This window comes from Callorhinchus milii, unplaced genomic scaffold (genome assembly GCF_018977255.1).
Source record: "Callorhinchus milii isolate IMCB2004 unplaced genomic scaffold, IMCB_Cmil_1.0 Scaffold1, whole genome shotgun sequence".
In the NCBI taxonomy this organism is placed as follows: Eukaryota; Metazoa; Chordata; class Chondrichthyes; order Chimaeriformes; family Callorhinchidae; genus Callorhinchus; species Callorhinchus milii.
The window spans coordinates 1,316,381-1,333,957 of NW_024704742.1; the positions used below are offsets into that span (position 1 = coordinate 1,316,381).

Below are 17,577 nucleotides of genomic sequence, written 5' to 3' on the forward strand. Positions count from 1 at the left end.
TGTACAGGGTCCGTCAGAGAGGTTCATGGGCATTCAATTAAAAATCAAAAATAAAAGGAAATATTCAGTTAAACTATAAAGTAAACTATAAAGCATAAAGTAAACACTATAAATTTCTGGAACACTGTAAATAATGGATGAATCATTTCTTTGTATGACGAGATCGTCTAACGAACAGGTTCCACCTCTTATCTTTGATGGCTCCAAGCTTAATCCTTCATCGCCTGTTGATATCTGGGCCTCAATACCTCCTCTGAGCTCAAGTGGAATTCTCCACCAGGCACAAGGTCATTTTCCACATGCACACTGATAACAAACAGCTTCACCTCCCCCCCGCCACAGGAACAACAAACAACAACAAATTAAATTTGTATAGTGTCTTTTCACGTCGGGAGGACGTCCCAGAGCATTCGAAAGTCAGATGCACCCGAGCTGGGGATTGGGGTCAGGAGGGCACGGAGGGTTGGGGTAGGAGGGTGACCGAAGTCACGGTTGAAGAGGAAGGTCCTCTTGAAGAAGCCAAGGGAGGGGGTGAGGCGAATAGACTGTGGGATGGAGTTCCAAAGGGTGGAGGCAGAAAGTGCTGAAGGCCCAATCACTGATAGTGGGGTGGGACATGGAGCAGGCCAGAGTTCGTCAAACAGAAAGAGTGAACGGGCCGGTACGGGGTTAGCGGGTTACAGAGGTAAAGAGGAGCAAGGGCTTGAGAACTGTTGCATGTTCTGACTGATTGATTGTGAGACGTCATGTCTTCGATCAGCCTCAACTTGTTTCAATTTAACGTCAATAAGATTGAAGGCACCTCATTTGATTTTTGCTAACTCTTTCGTACCTCTGGCTCCAACTGCACCAACCTCCTTACGCAATCAGGTAAAACGATAATCTCGGCGTTCTGCTTGACTCTAAATAGTCCTTCCAGTCCCAATGCTAGAATGTCTTTATCCATCTCTAGAATATTGTCCCCATATGGCATTACCTGACCCAACTGCGGACAGACACTAATAATAATCCTTGCATTTGATATAGCTCCGTAGCATGTTGTGAGACGTCTCAAATGCTTCACAGAATATACTGTAAAGTGGATTGACTGTGTATTTTGTGGTCGAAATGCAGTAGCCAATTGTGCACAGCAGCGTCCCCCAAAACAGTTGTGGATTGAGTGACCAAAGAATTTTTTTTGATGGATTATTATGCCCAGAAAATGACCTACTAATAACCATGTTGCTACTGACTGCTAGTTAAACAGAGGCATGTGGAGCGTGGAAACTTGCCTAATGTTTCACCCTGCCCGGGAATCCTCATTCATGCCTTCACACTGCCAATATTTTCCTGACTGGATCCTACCATCATAATCTACAATTCAATCAAAATTATGCCCAGTTTCATCAGTTTCTAAAAAAAAAAAATCTCTCTTGTGGTACAATTGACAAACCTCTTTTGGAAGTTTAGGTGCACGTGGCTTCCTGTGAATAGCTCTTCATTTTGACCCACATCTGTAACAATTGCCCTCTGCTTCTTTCTCTTCAGCTGGTTACTCATCCACATCCGTATCTTACCATTGATATTGAGCAGCATCAGTCTAAAGGAGTCTCTCGTGAGGTATTTTGTGAAAGGCCTTTGGTGAATCTTGGTCATGTGGCTTCCCAACCAATAGCAATTTACAATATCGCATCCACAATCATGCCTAAGAGGTTCATTTAGGAACAGATCTACCCTTTCCGAGTCTACCCCTTATTAGGTCATTTTCAGATGAGCAATATTTCCATCATGCATCCCATAATTGCTTCAATTAATTGTTGAGATCAGGCTAAATGAGTCTGCAATTGTCAGATATGGCTCAATAAATTTTCTTTAACATGAAGACCGCATTTGTTTGTTTAATAATAATAATAATAATAATAATCCTTGCATTTGATATAGCGCTTTTCACGTCGGGAGGACGTCCCAAAGCGCTTCACAGAACACACTGTAAAGTGAATTGACTGTATATTTGTGGGCGAACGCGGCAGCCAATTGCGCACAGCAATGTCCCACAAACAGTCGTAGATTGAAAATGACCAATTTGTTATTGTTTTTGGTTTTGGAGGGATTATTATTAGGCGTTTATGGAGGTAACTTCATTGCAAATTAATAATAGCACAAGCTTCAGACTGAAGAATATGAATACTGATACTGCAGGTCCTAATAAGCGGGACTGATGTCGGAATACATTTGTGATAGTTAATTTATCTGAACTATTTATTAAATGGCAACTATCCTGGTAATCATCTGTCATCTGACCTTGTTTATCTCAGCACTCACTTGACTCCATTTTTATCTTGAAAATTGATGTATCAACTGGAACTCTGTATATTAAGTTACCAGCACCTGGTGTCAACAGTTTCTGTGCAAATATCTCCTGTCTCTTATGTAACAGCAGCTAATATTCCACCAAATGACAATATTCACCTTAAAGACCTTTTAATGGAAATGCGTTACTGAGGATTACCAGCCCGGAGGAAAGGCATATTCCGTGAAGTACGCAACTTCTCAGGTTTCCAGAGCTGTGTCATCAAACTAGCTCTCTAACGTCGCTCAGAGTCATTAATGATCTATACAGCAATAAATAGCAGTGCTGCCCCTCAAGAGAGTGAATGGCCTGTTCACACCACATTGCTGGTCTCTCCTGCATCACAGACACGCCTTAACTGGTCTTTGCCCGATGACAAGACATCCAAATCCTCCAAATCCCACATGAAGGGTGAGATATAAATGCAAGTCATTGTTGTTCCTGAGCGAGTCTCTAAGGAGTTACAGAATCAATGTAAATAATCAATTCAACACTTTTCATCACATGCCGTCACATGTGCTGGAGACAAGCACTGAGCCGGAGGTATGGCGATAAGGTCTAAGTTAACGACAGTTTTAATAATTTGAACACCATTCTACTTGTAACCTTCAATAGCCGAGAAGTCCTTTACCTTACTGTGAAAAGATTAACATATAATTCTGCCTGTGCAGGTTTCAGCGTCATAAATGATAAACATGCGCTGTTGAGCAGCTGTTAGCTGTTGAAAAATGCCCACAAATACAACACAAATACAATGAACAACACATAATGTCCAAGCTAAAAAAGCAACGGACAAGTCTGAGCTTGACTCGCAACCGGGTCAATATTGGTGCAGTACGTTCCTACTTATGCAAGTTTGGTTATTAACTGTTTCTCCCCTCTGTAATGGCTGTGATGGAATTCCATTTCAATTGCGTAACTGGTCCGCGCCCGTACGTTTTTTATTACGGTTCCATTGATACGACGTCTGATCACACTGAATCTTCTCAGAAAGCTCCAGGCGCTTTGAAGCAAAAGTGACCATCACGCAGGCAAATTCGGCGTCCGAACTCGGCATTCTCGGGTGGCTGATACGCGCGGAAACCCATCACTACTATGTCTCAGAGTCTCCAAACCAAACTGAGGACTCGACGCGTTCCCACCTACACATGGAAATTACAAAGGTAGATTGTTGGGATGGAACGCGCTCTCTCTCCCTGGAGGGGACGCGCCCCCCCCTGCTCACCTAATTCCGGAAAGTAATTAGGCGCAGGGACACCAGGTTGTGCGTCAGGGTAACTGCTGGAGTCTAACCAGCTTAAAAACATAGCTTGCTATTGATATCGCCGTCTGACAAGCTTTCCCGCTGCTCGTATATAGGGTAGGATCACCCTACCGGTTAGGGCTTTGGCTTAAAGGGTTAACAGGAGCTGAGTGGGAATGGTTCCCTGCCCCCAGTGACTGGTCTTCCCTTCCAAGTCCTGCCAATAAGTCGAGCTGGTTGTGCACAGGTTAGCCATCACAGCAACAGACTCTACGTTTATTGTAAAAACTCAAATATTGTATTTTCCTTGCAATCAGTTATTCACACAATTTTTTTTTGGTGGGGGGGGTGGAGGGTCGACTGAATGTCTGACATATCCCATCACCGTGCATAATAGTATCCAAACCAGACCGATGACTCCATGGGAAACACATGGAAATTCCCGTGTTTTGGAACGGAATAAGTGCAGTACCACAAACACACAAAAAACGCATCATTTGAAAGCAGCAACAGACAGTATCAGCATTCCATACATACTGAGGCAATGATTATTCTTAATAATAACAATTGTGCACTCCTGGAAATTAATGCTGATTGCGGATACAATTTTAAGTCATGTCAATTTCAACTCTCTGGGCCATTCACTCTTCAGATTGTAGCTGCCATCTGTACTTTGGCCTCAGGAACACTTTAATGCAGATATTATAAATCAAACAAGCATCAATTTATTGCTCGCCTTCCCACTTGCAAATGTGTTTGACTTGTTTTTCCTTCCACTGGTGTACAATGTAATGGGCGGAGATGCCCTTCAGTATCTCGCCCATTAATAATTTGCGAGTCACGACTGACTGTGAGGTTTGGCAGGTTATTTGTCCACAGGAGGAAAGAGGACAGGTTTGACACTGCAGCCGAGTCCAATCCTGTCCTTAACCTGATGTCCATACAGGGGGGAGTTCGGTATTTTAACCCACAGCGAAACCCTGGTTGATTTTGCACCCCTCACCTGGGGTACTGATCATGATTTTAGGGCGTCACTGGCTTAACACCAGGAACTTCAGCACAGATCAGGGATGGAACCTGAAGATTTCCCGGTGTGTATGGGCTCAGTTGAATTTTTTGGTCCATCTCCTCAACTGGTCCTCCCCCTATTAAGTTTTTGGACTTTAGTAATGGGAGCCTGCACTTTCCCTTGGGTTGCAGCTACTTGCCTCGCTCCTCTCCCTGCACTTTGTTATCTTTTGCCATTAGCAATTATGCAATGAACCATCCCTGCCTGAATCCCGGTTCCCTGTGTATCTCTTGATCTTTCAGTTGCGTCACCATCAAAAAAGCTTTCCTACCACTTTGGCTTTCAACACCCAACAGAATCATTGTGCTGATCTACCACCTTGGGTGGCAGCAGAACCGAAACTCCTGGGGGCGCGGCGAGTGGGCCAAACAAGAAGCCAGGCAGACATGAACGGACACACCCAGTGGTGGCCAACCGTTATGGCCAGCCAACCAAATAAATCTTCTCGATTGAATAGTTCGGACGACTATTCCATATTTGTATTTCAATATGCCATGAATCAAGAAAACTTCAATCCAGAAAAAAACTGAAAAACACACGAGCGATCAAACTCCAGCTTACCCGGACCAGGAGGGATGTACAGCGGAACGCACCGCCAAAAGTGAAGCGCTCTGGGGCGCTACCCCACATGAGGGGGCTCTGTGTAAATACAAGTTGTTGTTGTTGAAGCTGCAGGAGATATTGAAGCTCCTTCTACTTGTATCTTCCTCTAACTCTGAAGGACTTGCATCTGCCAGGCAACTCTGGCGCCAGGGATCCGAGTTCATGGTGACCACAGCACTGGAGACGCCCGGCAGATGCAAATCCTTCAGATGTAGAAGGAGCTTCAGTGTCTCCTGGGGCTCCCCTGTTGGCTCTGCACACTTGCCACACTTGCGCTACACCTTCAACTAAAGAGAACAGTTGGGGCATCTCCGCGACCACCTCAGAAACAACAACAACAACACCACCAACAACAACAACGTGCATTTATGTGCCCTGCTCCGGTCCAAATCCTTGACTGTCCAGCACCTTGGAACGTCCTGCGGATATGAAAGGGGCTATACAAATATAATTTGTTGTTGTTGCGACCAACTAAATTTGCTGGTCAGCTGGTGAGGCACTGCACTAAATGCATGGGTGATTATTATTATTATTATTATTATTATTTGGATCTGATTTTTTCAACTTGCCTGATCGCAGGGGGAGTTCCACAAACAGGAAGTGGTTCACGCTGGAATGCCGACCCTATCCGGGGTTCCAGCACGACCAGATCCACCATTCGGTCGCGCGAGCCAGATGTTCCCTTTATTTGCAATCCCTGCTGCCTTGAATTTGCAAAGGACTCGCCGAGCAGCCCAAGAGATCCGGGAGAGAGAGAGAGAGAGAGAGAGAGAGAGAGAGAAAAATAACAATCTCAAACCTGCTGTTGATTTCCTGCTCGGTTGCACGGTGTGCCAACTCCTCTGAGGATTCCATTTCCTGGCGGCTGGCGGTGTGGGCTGGCAGCCTCTGGGTGGCTTCCGGACTTCCAGCCGACCACTCTGGTTGCAGCGTGAGGAAAGTCCCAACCCCGCTGCTGCTGCTGCTGCTGCTGCTGCCGCCGCCTTCAGTCTGCGCCTTTTTGCTCTTGAGAAGAACGAAGCGGTGTTACTTCACGCCCAAGAGCTCAGAACCCACAGCAAAACCGTTTCTTTTGCCGCGTTGCTGAGCGCAATCGGCTGCCGCGTTTCGCCCACAAGACACTTTGCCTTGGCACGTCGCGCGAAGCGCTTGGAGACGATTCCACAACGTGATAAGGCGCTGTATCAACACGCAAGCAATATTATTATTTATTATTATCTACAGTGTTGGCCGCACTCGCCTTCCTGCTCAGGTTGCAAGTGATCCAAAATGCTGCCTCTCATTTATATAAGAGACTTTCTTTTCCTCCCAATACTGTAATTGCCTCTGGGTTATTTAGATCATAACCACACGGTAATGACAATAATAATCCTTACGTTAGGTACAGCGCCTTATCACCTCGTTGAGACAGCACAAAGCGCTTCACAGAATATATTGTAAAGCGGATTGACTGTGTATTTTAATTATAATGCTGCTGAAATGTTACATTTCACACGTTGGACGGAATAGCCCGAAGAAACTTAAATATATGTCATTCTAGGAAATATATAGTTTCTATTCTTTTCAAACCTATGTACAACGGTACGCAGAATGCTTACTGTTCACCCACTGACAAGCCTTCATCTCGGACCTGTGCTGGTGTAACAAACATCTACAATCTTCTTGACCATCATCACCCTTTCCTGGGGTGGTAGGAGGAGTGGAAAGGCATCATTTTGCAATTGAAGCAGAAAGTAAATAACGCTACCACTAAGTGCTAGGAATGGTTGGTATGTGCTTTCTCGTAAATCACTCACCCCGGATTGGTTTTTTTTCGAGAAGTTTTACTTTGAAAAGTATTTGCTTTTATTCTTCTTTATAAATGTGCTCCACAGAGAGCCCTGCACACATTCAAACACTAGAGCATAAAGTCTGGGATAACAATAATAATAATAATAATAATAATAACCCTTGCATTTGATATAGCGCCTTACCACGTCTTCGAGACAACTCAAAGCTCTTCGCAGGATACACGGTAAAGTGAATCGACTGTATATTTTGGGGCCGAAATGTGACTCACGACTGCCAAAGGGATCCCATTGGACTCCCTACATTGGCGTCAGTGGGATAGGTCAATTTTACAGACTGCACAAATTGTATTTATTTTCTAAGCTATTTTTTCTTTCCAACTCTGACGCTTTTGAAAACTCTCTCTCTCTCTCTCTCTCTTTCTCGCACGTAACAAGCAAGGCATTGGATGGCAGGTGAATCAATCACAAGGCCACACTTAAATGTGACCACACACTCTCTCTCTCTCTCTCTCTCTCTTTGCCCCTTCCTAAACAAGTGTGTAAATCATTCCGAACTTGATTCTCTCCCCTAATGCTGCAGTTCAGCATTTTTTTCCCACACAAATGCCAGCAACCCACACAGATTCCTGAAACACTGCAAGCAAACGATCAAGCAGCCGCAGAAAGACATCTGAAAGGCTGTGTGGGGTCTGCATTTGAGACCTGGGGCAAATAGTAGAAGCTTACACTCCACAGCACTGGTTAAAAACGTTGAAAACATTCGCTTGGCTTCATCGTCCCCATCACCCAATGGATCGACTTCAAGATCCTCACACTCTCGTGTTCAAATCCCTTCACTCCCCGGCCCCTCCCTCCCTCCCCCCTCTCTCCGACCTTCTCACTCCCCAATCCACCGCCCGGCGCCTCCGCTCGACCGGCCCCGGCTCCTGCTCGTCCCTCACGCCCTCCTCCCCACCGTCGGAGGCCGCGCTTTCAGCCGCTACGCCCCGAAACTCTGGAACGCTCTCCCTCAATCCCTCCGCCTTGCCCCCTCTCGCCCCTCTTTCAAGTCCCGCCTGAAATCCCCTCACCCCCTCCCCCCCCCCACCCCCGGTTCGGAGTCAGGCTCCGCCACTGATAAGCCCTCTGAGATGCTGCCCTGTGTGGACGGCGCTACTCAGGTGTAAGCTGTTGTTGTTGGTTTGGATTTTGATATTGAATTCCGTAATTAATCAGTGATTAATCAAAATCAGTGAAACAGTATTTCTGTAATCTTTAGTTACTAATTACGTAATTCAAGGCACCTCTCTTCACATAAGTTTACACATGGTTAGCCCAACAAACAACTTAGACCATTACACTATAACTTACAGTATATGGTTCCTAGTGCATTAACCCTCAAACTTCAAAGGGTCCTTAATATCATTTTGCTTCTAGCCTCTACATTCCTTGTTTTTTTTCCACATGAATACAGTCAGCCCTCGTCATAGAGCACTGACCTGAGAATAATATACTAACATTCAATATGACTCTATAACTATGTCAGAGCAACGCCCCGGTTACCGGTCAGAGCAAAGCGCTGTAAACACTGCAATGCCACATCGAGCAATCAGCGTAAAAACTCTTTCCTGATCATCCATTTATTCCGAAATTAAGAAAGTGCGAACATATGTTACGAAAACAAATTTGCTCGTTTGTCGCTCAAGCAATTGAACAGCCGTTATCAAGAGACTACCTTTAGGTTCTTTGCCTGAATTGGGTGTCCAGAGCTGAAGCCACCGTCTACGGGGTGGGGGGGAAAGGGGGTGGGGGGAGTGCGGGCACGCACTGGTGTCCTGGCAAGCTATGCCACAAAGCCCCCTTAATCTGGCTCATCACTGGGTAAGCTGGTTGGCAATTCCACACCGCAAATCCAATGCATGTCCAACAGGAAGCAGGGAAACAGAACGCTGCCAGCATTCAAGCTCGCCTTTCCTAGCTCTATTTATTCTATGAACAGTCTATTGTGCACAGCAATCTTGTTGTTTACATTTAAGCTGCATTTGATCTACTCAGCGTTTTGCTGTTCACATCGGGTTAGCAGAAAGGGCGGAAAAATAAAGGTACACAGTAAATCTGCGCAGTAAAAAGGTTTGTGCGCTTTGATTAGGACTTACTGAGCATATTTCTTCCTCAAATCAGAACTAACAATTGTTTTAGCGCAAGATAAGGCGGCACCAGATTCTTCCTGTGACAACAGCAATGCCAACAAGCAAACAGGGCCAACTTGCATTTGGCTTTGGGGATAGAATCAACAGAGGTGGGCAGCCCACAGAAAGAAACACGAATAAAATGTGTTTTCACCCTCTCCGACATCTGAAAAATGCCCCCCCGAGCCCCAACTGTGTTCAGAAAGAGATTCCGAGGTGCAGCATCATCATGTTCCTGGTTTTGTTTGCTGACCCGACCCAAATTGGACGCTGTTTGCTGAGTTTAATCCATTGAACTGTGGCTGATCTGGAAACACCCTAGCTGGTTCAGCTGCAACAACTGAGCCAGCACACTGAAGGCAAATTCACTTTTAAGCGGGGACCTTCCAAAATTGTGACACAGTGGCCGGTGGCTTGACTAAATGGTTGATAAAGTTAACAAACTGGTTGGCGTGGGTGCTGTTTTCAAAGCCAGCGGCACTAACTACACCCAGACTGTTATTTGTACCCTATTTATTATTATTATTATTATTATTATTTAGATTCAACGGTAAACACAATGGTTTTCAAGTTGTTTTCGCCATCGTTATTATAATTTTGAGTTTCGCCCACAACTGCACAGTCAATCCACTTGACAACAAATTCTGTGAAGCGCTCTGAGTCGTCTCAACGAGGTGATATGGCGCTTTATCAAATGCAAGGATTGTTGCGGTGATCAAAAAGTCAAGAGGTAAAGCACTGCTGTAGTAATTAATCCGAAAACTCACAAAGGATAATTCCTGAGACGGAAGGATTTCTTCCCCACCCTGGAATTCGACGTAACTACTCTACCACACACGCTTGTTATTTAAAAAGTCAATTGGTACACAGCCCAATCCAAATGCCCCTCTTCAAGTCTATGGAAACCTAACTCTAGAAGTGAATGAGCACCAGGAGAGTTCTTTCTCACAACGGGCAGCATAAAGATCGAACAGCAATAAGGCAACATAACACGAGGCCAGCGTGAATATTTAGCAGCACGAAAACGATCCCATAAATGGACAAAGGTAACTTTCTCCTTCACTTCATCATTCTTCCACATAACCCACGAGTACGAAGGATGTCCTTTCATTCCAGATGTGACACATGCAGTCGGAACGCACCTGCAAATCCGCAAGCAGTCGTTCAAAATCCGCAGACAGGTGGGTGCAAATCTAGCTGGACGCCCCATAATTACTAAGGGCTTCCTAACTGCCTTTTGACGGTGGATTGAATGCACTTTGCTTTCATATTTTGCTAATCTCCACCTTGAGTACCAGATAAACATATTCTGTAGCAAACAAAGAGTTGGCGAGACTCGAGGTATCTTTTACAGGAATGTGTGCGTGTGCGTGTGTTTGTTGTGGGGTAAGTAGGGGAATTTCCTGATGTTCGTTGCAGATTTTGACAAACAAATGCTTCACGTAAATAAAAAATGTATGGACGCCCAAGAAAGAAGCAGATTGCGCCTCGACTGACACAGATTAGGACGCGTTTAGCAATACATGTGACATGGAGTCCTGTAGCTCAGCGGTTAGAGCACTTTGGTTCGCAAGCGACAAAACCTGGCTTTGAATCCCGGCAGCGAGAAACGTTGGGCAACTTCCCTCACTCACACGCCTCTGTTTAAACCCGGCAGGAAGTAGGAACCCGGTTTTTAGTCGATTGGCAGATCGGTTTCCGGGGGTAATAATTACTTCAAAATAAATAAAAAAATTTGGTCAATCATTCCACGACAGTTTGCGGGACACTGCTGTGCGCAATTGGCTGCTGCATTTCGCCCACGAAATATATAACAACAACGACTTGTACTTATATTGCGCCCTCTGCCCAGGGTAGCGTCTCGGAGCGCTTGATGTACAGTCAATTTACTTTACGGTATATTCTGGAAGAGCTTTGAGACGTCTCGAAGACATGATAAGGCTCTATATCAAATACAAGGACCATTCATTATCTATTTAGCATGTTGAATTATATCCAGAATTGCTAGAGGTAATAGACTCGTCCTCATTCCATTTTAAAGACCATGGTTTTCATCTGTGAGGCAGAAAGATAATAATAATAATAATAATATAATAATCCTTGCATTTGCTATAGTGCTTTTCACGTCTTCGAGACGTCTCAAAGCGCTTCACAGAATATACTGTAAAGTGAATTGACTGTGTATTTTGTGGGCGAAACGCGGCAGCCGATTACGCACAGCAGCGTCCCCACAAACAGCCATGGATTGAAGTGACCAAATTATTATTGTTTTTTTTTCTTGAGGGATTGTTATCAGATACAATTACTATAAGATACTTAGGGTTAGGGTTAGGATTATAAGGCAGAAGATGGGAATCTATAAAATCCCAGCCTGCACTACATAAAGTATAAGGATTATAGTTACTAATAATTTGGCCCGCCCTGAAATTTCACAACGATTACGCACCAAACAAACTGGGCATAACTGCTCCCCTCCGAGGAACCAAAACCTGGAAATCACAGAAGGAAAGAGCATCTCGTGTGCCTGGTTGTAGTTTTGTGCAAGGTTGTAGCGCTCAATGTTGTTTCAAACTGCTGCAAACTCCCGACAAGCGGGCCTTACAGCCATCATGTTCAAACGCTGGGGACGGCAGTCACGCGTTGATGAGGGGGTATTTTGCATTCACGTGGAAATCCCTTTGTTCCAATAGATCTCAGAACCAAGCTGCACGATTATTCAATTAGTATCGGGAGCCGCTCTTCGTTTACATTCGCCATTAGATAGACTCGGGGCACCCTCATCTCCGCCCGAATGAAGCCGATGACAACCAAGACCTTGGGAAAACGGGCAATGTCACAGGCTAGTTGTTCTCTCTCAAACTGGCGACTCACACCTTCGTGGCGACAGGAGCCCGAGATTCACGTTTATTCGGCATTCAAGGGGCGCTCGAATGTACTGGAACGTACCATTCACCTCTTGAATGCTGGTATTCCTAGATCTTGGCTAATGCTCAAATCGTAAGCTTTCTCGCCCCTCCTCCCCCCCCTCCCCCACCGCCGCCCCCAAGGTCAATGCAAGCAGCAAACGTTTTTAAGACAACTTATTTACACAGCCACAGGAAGTGCAATTTCAAGCCATCGCTCCCACAAAATACCTACCGTTACTGGAGAGCGACAACTTCTGTGGACAGTGCTACTGCGCTTTGTCCCCGGGTCTTGTGAACTCTTGTGGAGGTGTTGACACCCTAAAAAGCCAAAGGCCTAACAGGTACAGCAAACCTGGCCTCACAGGTCACGGGTACATTGATGCATGGTTACTATTAATATAGAGAGCTCAATTAATATATAATTGTGGTTGCCGTGTAATAATAATAATAATAATAATAATCTGCCATTTGATACAGCTCCTTATCACGTCGTTGAGACATCTCAAAGCGCTTCACACAATATATTTAAAGAGGATTGACTGTGTATTTTGTGGGCGAAACACGGCAGCCAATTGCACACAGCAGTGTCCCACCAACAGTCGTGGGTGGATTGAGTGACCAAATTTTTTTTTGGGGGTGGTGGGGGGTGGTGGGTTTGGGGAGAGACTATTACTCATGGAAAGCAATTCGCCGATCGATTAACAGCCGGGTTCCTACGTACTGCTCGGTAAACAGAGGCGTGAGGAGTAAGGAAACTAGCCTAAGGTATTGCACCGCCTGGGAAACAAACTCAGGTCCTCTCGCTTGCGAAGTGAGAGCGCCAACCACTACGCTATGGGACTCCTCGAGTCCGGTAGCGTAGGCGGTGGTGCAAAACATCACATGCATCCTTTATCGGGCAGCACATGGTTTATTAGCAGTGGAGGGGTCGCACATTCAAATGAGTGTGTTTGTGATTCCTAATTGCAGCTACGCAAATATGTTCTTAAAGAGATTAAAAAACGTTTGCACGGAATTTCCCGAAGGCAGCATCAATCACCGCTGCATTACACTGGCCTTGCTTACGTCAACTGCTAATTCTACAATTCAGAGAGGGTCCCATAAAACCAGCCAGTTTACAGTAGTGCCCTAAAAGTATTAATTATTAATAATGCATTTCTGTCATACAGTTAAATTATCTTTCTCTCTCTTTCACACACACACACACCAGATAAACCACACGCTCTCTCACTTATTTTCCAAACTCTAGCTTTTGATCTTTACCATATGGTCCAGTGTCAGAGCAGAAAGCAACGACACAGATTACTTATAATAATAATAATAATAATCCTTGCATTTGATATAGTGCTCTTCACGTCAGGAGGACGTCCCAAAGCGCTTCACAGAACACACTGTAAAGTGAATTGACTGTATGTTTGTGGGCGAACGCGGCAGCCAATTGCGCACAGCAATGTCCCACAAACAGTCGTAGATTGAAAATGACCAATTTATTATTTTATTTTTTTTGGAGGGATTATTATTAGGCTCTGTGTGGAGTAAGGAAACTTGCCCAAGGTTTCGCCCTCTGCCTGGAATTGAACTCAGGTCTCTCGCTTGCAAAGCGAGTGCTCTAACCACTGAGCTACAGGACTCCACTTATGCTGCACGTAAGCCCCTTCCCCTCTAACTGGATCTGAAGCAGCTCAACACAGCAACCGCAGTGCGAGGGCGTGAACTATCTCCCCTCTACGCCTTTTAAATGTTAGCTTCACCTGCCCATAAAATACAGGAGTATTTCCTTATCCGCGGGAAATAAATTTTGCCTACGTGACCAGCCTCCAGCAAAGCCGATTTGTGAACGTGACCTTTCTTCCTACGGGTTTCACAATCGCTAAATCGTGGAGTATCTTTTAAGACTATCAGAGCCTGTACACTCCCTGCATTCCACCAGACAATTAGCAAAAGATCCAAAGTATAAATGGGTTAAAAAAAAAAGTCTGTGAACAGAGCGTAAATTGTTTACAGGCTTCTGGTAAACAATAAGTATAATTTGCTCCAGATATAGCTTCACGGCACAAACTCTATAAAAAGGCTGATAACTTCCCATTATTTTGACCTTGACGGAGTGAAAAGCGAGACGGGTCACCTGAGTTTCCATTAGTTTAACCCAGTCTTAACCCTTCCGGTACTGGATTCTTCACAGAATAATTCACCACAATCATGAGTCACGTTCATGGTAGCAAGAGCAAGGCAAACCCGTTGTAATAACCCCTAATAATAGTATGCGCTTGATATAACGCCTTATCACGTTGTTGAGCAAATGAGGGGTTCACACCATTGCACAGTAAAAAACGAAGACAAAGCCGTAAGTGTGAGAAGATGATGTTCCGTCGGTCGGGTAGCAATTACAAGGAAATCAAGCGTACCTTCTTTCTCCTTGGCAGTGGTCTCGGTGTGTCTGTATTTAAAGCGCTGTGTGGGACTGGACAAGGCCTCACTGGGAAGAGTAGTTCGCTCGTGGCTTCCTGAAAGTATTAATATTAACAGAACAATTAGTGCAGAATTAAAACAAGCTCCAGATCACAACCGGACGCCCTTCTGTTAAGAATAATGATAAGACTGCAATCAGATAAAAATGACTGTGCATTGATCTTGTAAGTGTAGCAGGTTTAACAACAACAACGACGACAAAATGACATTTGTATAGCGCCTTTCACTTCGGGAGGACGTCCCAAGGCGCTGAACTGTCAGTGTTTTGGACCCGAGCTGGGGGTCTGGATAGGGGAGGGCGGAGGTTTTAGTTCAGAATATAAGAAAGTACAAGTAGTCAAAACTTCATATGATAAAATTGACTGATGTCTCAAGTCACGCAGTTCATCGTCCTAACTTTCATGGTATCATTATACTGAGGTCAGACAATTCATGTGAGGAGAAGAAAAAAATTACGATTATCCTAACATCTGATATACTTGCCAATAATGGTGAAACGCCTCAAAACTCTGTATAGAAATTATCGTCAAGTGCAGTGACTGTCCAAGCAAATTTAGCGGCCAATTTCCAGAAGCACAATCCTTTGGTTGCTATGTAATTCACTAATGAAGACACAGCGGAGACTGCTGTGCTCTTCCAACAGTGCATTCATTCCCCAGGAGATAAAATTGCAGTAACAACACAATGCAAGAGACACAATATTTTGCATTATCTGCAGAGAAGGGCCCAAATATAACAACAATAATAATCATCATCATCATCATCATGCATATAATGGCTTTCATGTGGGGAGGAAGCCTCAAAGCATTTTACAGGATATAATGTAAAGTGTAATGTGTAGTGGCTTCAATTTGTATTTGTGGCTGCGAATTTGCACTCAGCAGTGTCCCCAAAACAGGCATGAAATGAAGGAGCAATTATTTTTATAACTCTGTATATGTGTACAAGCAGCTGTACCTGACAACTTGGGTTATTGTGTGGACCACTTAAGTGGTGAATCTGCATGACTATCTCGGCTTCAGCGACTTAACAGAATTCTACGGTCTCTGCTTCACAATAGTTTGGAAGCGCAGCAGTACTGGGTGCAAGGTAGTAAATATCAGCAGGCACACTGAACCGATGAATATTAATAGCCAAAAAGAGGAGACGGAGATTTAAAATGGCCCCAAGATGGAGCTGTTATTGATTTTCCTACATTAAACTCTCACTGTACCGCAGCTGAGGACTTCGCTCCCTCTCGAAAGTGCGGTACCAAATCTATTTCAGGATTATGCTGGAGCCTGATGAGACAGCTGCCAAATGAGTCTTTGCAACCAGTCCGAGGACCGCTGGACGATCAGCAACGCTGGATTCCAGCCAAACAATTCGCAGAGCTAGCTTTGATCTCAACGCCATACTCCTCAAATATAGTCCATCACAACTCAAGGACTTTCCTCTCAATTTCTTCCAAAAGCAACAGATTACACCAGGAGAGTGGAATGTTCTTTACTCCAAGTGTCCTTGGTTGATTCCACCTACAGATATGAAGTTTCTGCTGGAAAAATTTCTTTGGCAAGCAGGGTTTCAGGTCCAGAGTTTCACTGAATAAAACTAGAATGTCTATCTGCCTTCGCCACACAGCCTCAAATCCAGAAGAATATTCTACAGATAATCCACGATAATACAGATAATCCACACATTTTCTTTGAATTAAAAGTACAACAAAATCAACACAGTTTGCAACTAAAAGCACAGTTCGGCAATTGCATTTGATATACCGCCTCATGATGTCATTGCGATGTCTCAAAGCGCTTCACAAAATATATTGTAAAGTGAATTGACTGCGTTTCTTCTGAGCGCAACCCGACAGCCAATTGCACAGAGTAGTGCCCAAAATATTTACTTATTTATTTATTTTTGGGGAGGGATTATTACTCCGGAAAAGCAATCCGCCAATCGACTAACAATTGGTTTCCCACTTACTGCCAGGTAAACAGAGCCATGCGGAGTAAGGAAAGTTGCCTCAGGTTTCGCCCCGCCCAGGATTCGAACCCGGGTCCTCTCGCTTGCGACGCACGAGCAATAACCACTACGCTACGGTACTCCACCACATTTTCCACAGTGGCCGATAGATAGCTGAAGGCGTGGTCAAAGAGGAAGGTCTTGAGGCAGACCTTGAAGAGGCAACGGAAGGGTCGAGTTGTAGGGACTCCGGGATAGAGTTCCAGAGAACGGAGGCAAATAGGCTGAAAGTCTGACCACTGATGGTGGGGTAGGTAGGGCAGGGGATGTGAAGGAGGCCGGTGTCTCTGAAGAGGCGGGCAAGACCACAGAGGGATTTAAAGGTTAGGATGAGAATTTAATAAGAACATAAGAAATGCAAGACCTAAAATGCATCTAGTTGGCCTTCCACCTTCCTGGCGGTCGCCTGCACATATGTCCCAAACTACCTATGTCCTGTATCCCATAATGCTGTTTCCTAAAAGAAAACTCTCTAATCTGTGTTTGAAAGAATCAACACTTCCTACTTCAACCGTCTCCCTCTGGAGCCTGCTTTTAATAATAATAATAATAATAATCCTTGCATTTGATATAGCGCTCTTCACGTCGGGAGGACGTCCCAAAGCGCTTCACAGAACACACTGTAAAGTGAATTGACTGTATGTTTGTGGGCGAACGCGGCAGCCAATTGCGCACAGCAATGTCCCACAAACAGTCGTATATTGAAAATGACCAATTTTTATTTTTATTTTTGGTTTTGGAGGATTATTATTAGGTGTGTGGAGTAAGGAAACTTGCCCGAGGTTTCGCCCTCTGCCTGGAATTGAACTCAGGTCTCTCACTTGCAAAGCGAGTACTCTAACCACTGAGCTACAGGACTCCACTTGACAATATTGACATGACACGCGCACATAAGGTCATTTGCTGCAGGAGCCCTCTGGATGTGCGGAGGCACCGTACATACTCTGGAGGTTTGGAACGCAGGATTGCCTCCAATTTGGTGGAAATGTCAAGTCTCTA

At 44.8% G+C, this 17,577-nt stretch overlaps 1 protein-coding gene across 1 annotated transcript in view; it reads right to left on the reverse strand.

Moving 5' to 3' along the window:
* Window positions 1–17,577, reverse strand: part of fam13a (family with sequence similarity 13 member A) — a 131,708-nt gene that overhangs the window by 70,222 nt on the left and 43,909 nt on the right. The window contains exons 6-7 of the mRNA XM_042336444.1: window positions 14,514–14,612; window positions 6,044–6,249 (exon numbers count right to left, since the gene is read on the reverse strand). Of these exons, the coding sequence (XP_042192378.1) occupies window positions 6,044–6,249; window positions 14,514–14,612 (305 nt within the window). The remainder of the gene's footprint in view (window positions 1–6,043; window positions 6,250–14,513; window positions 14,613–17,577) is intronic.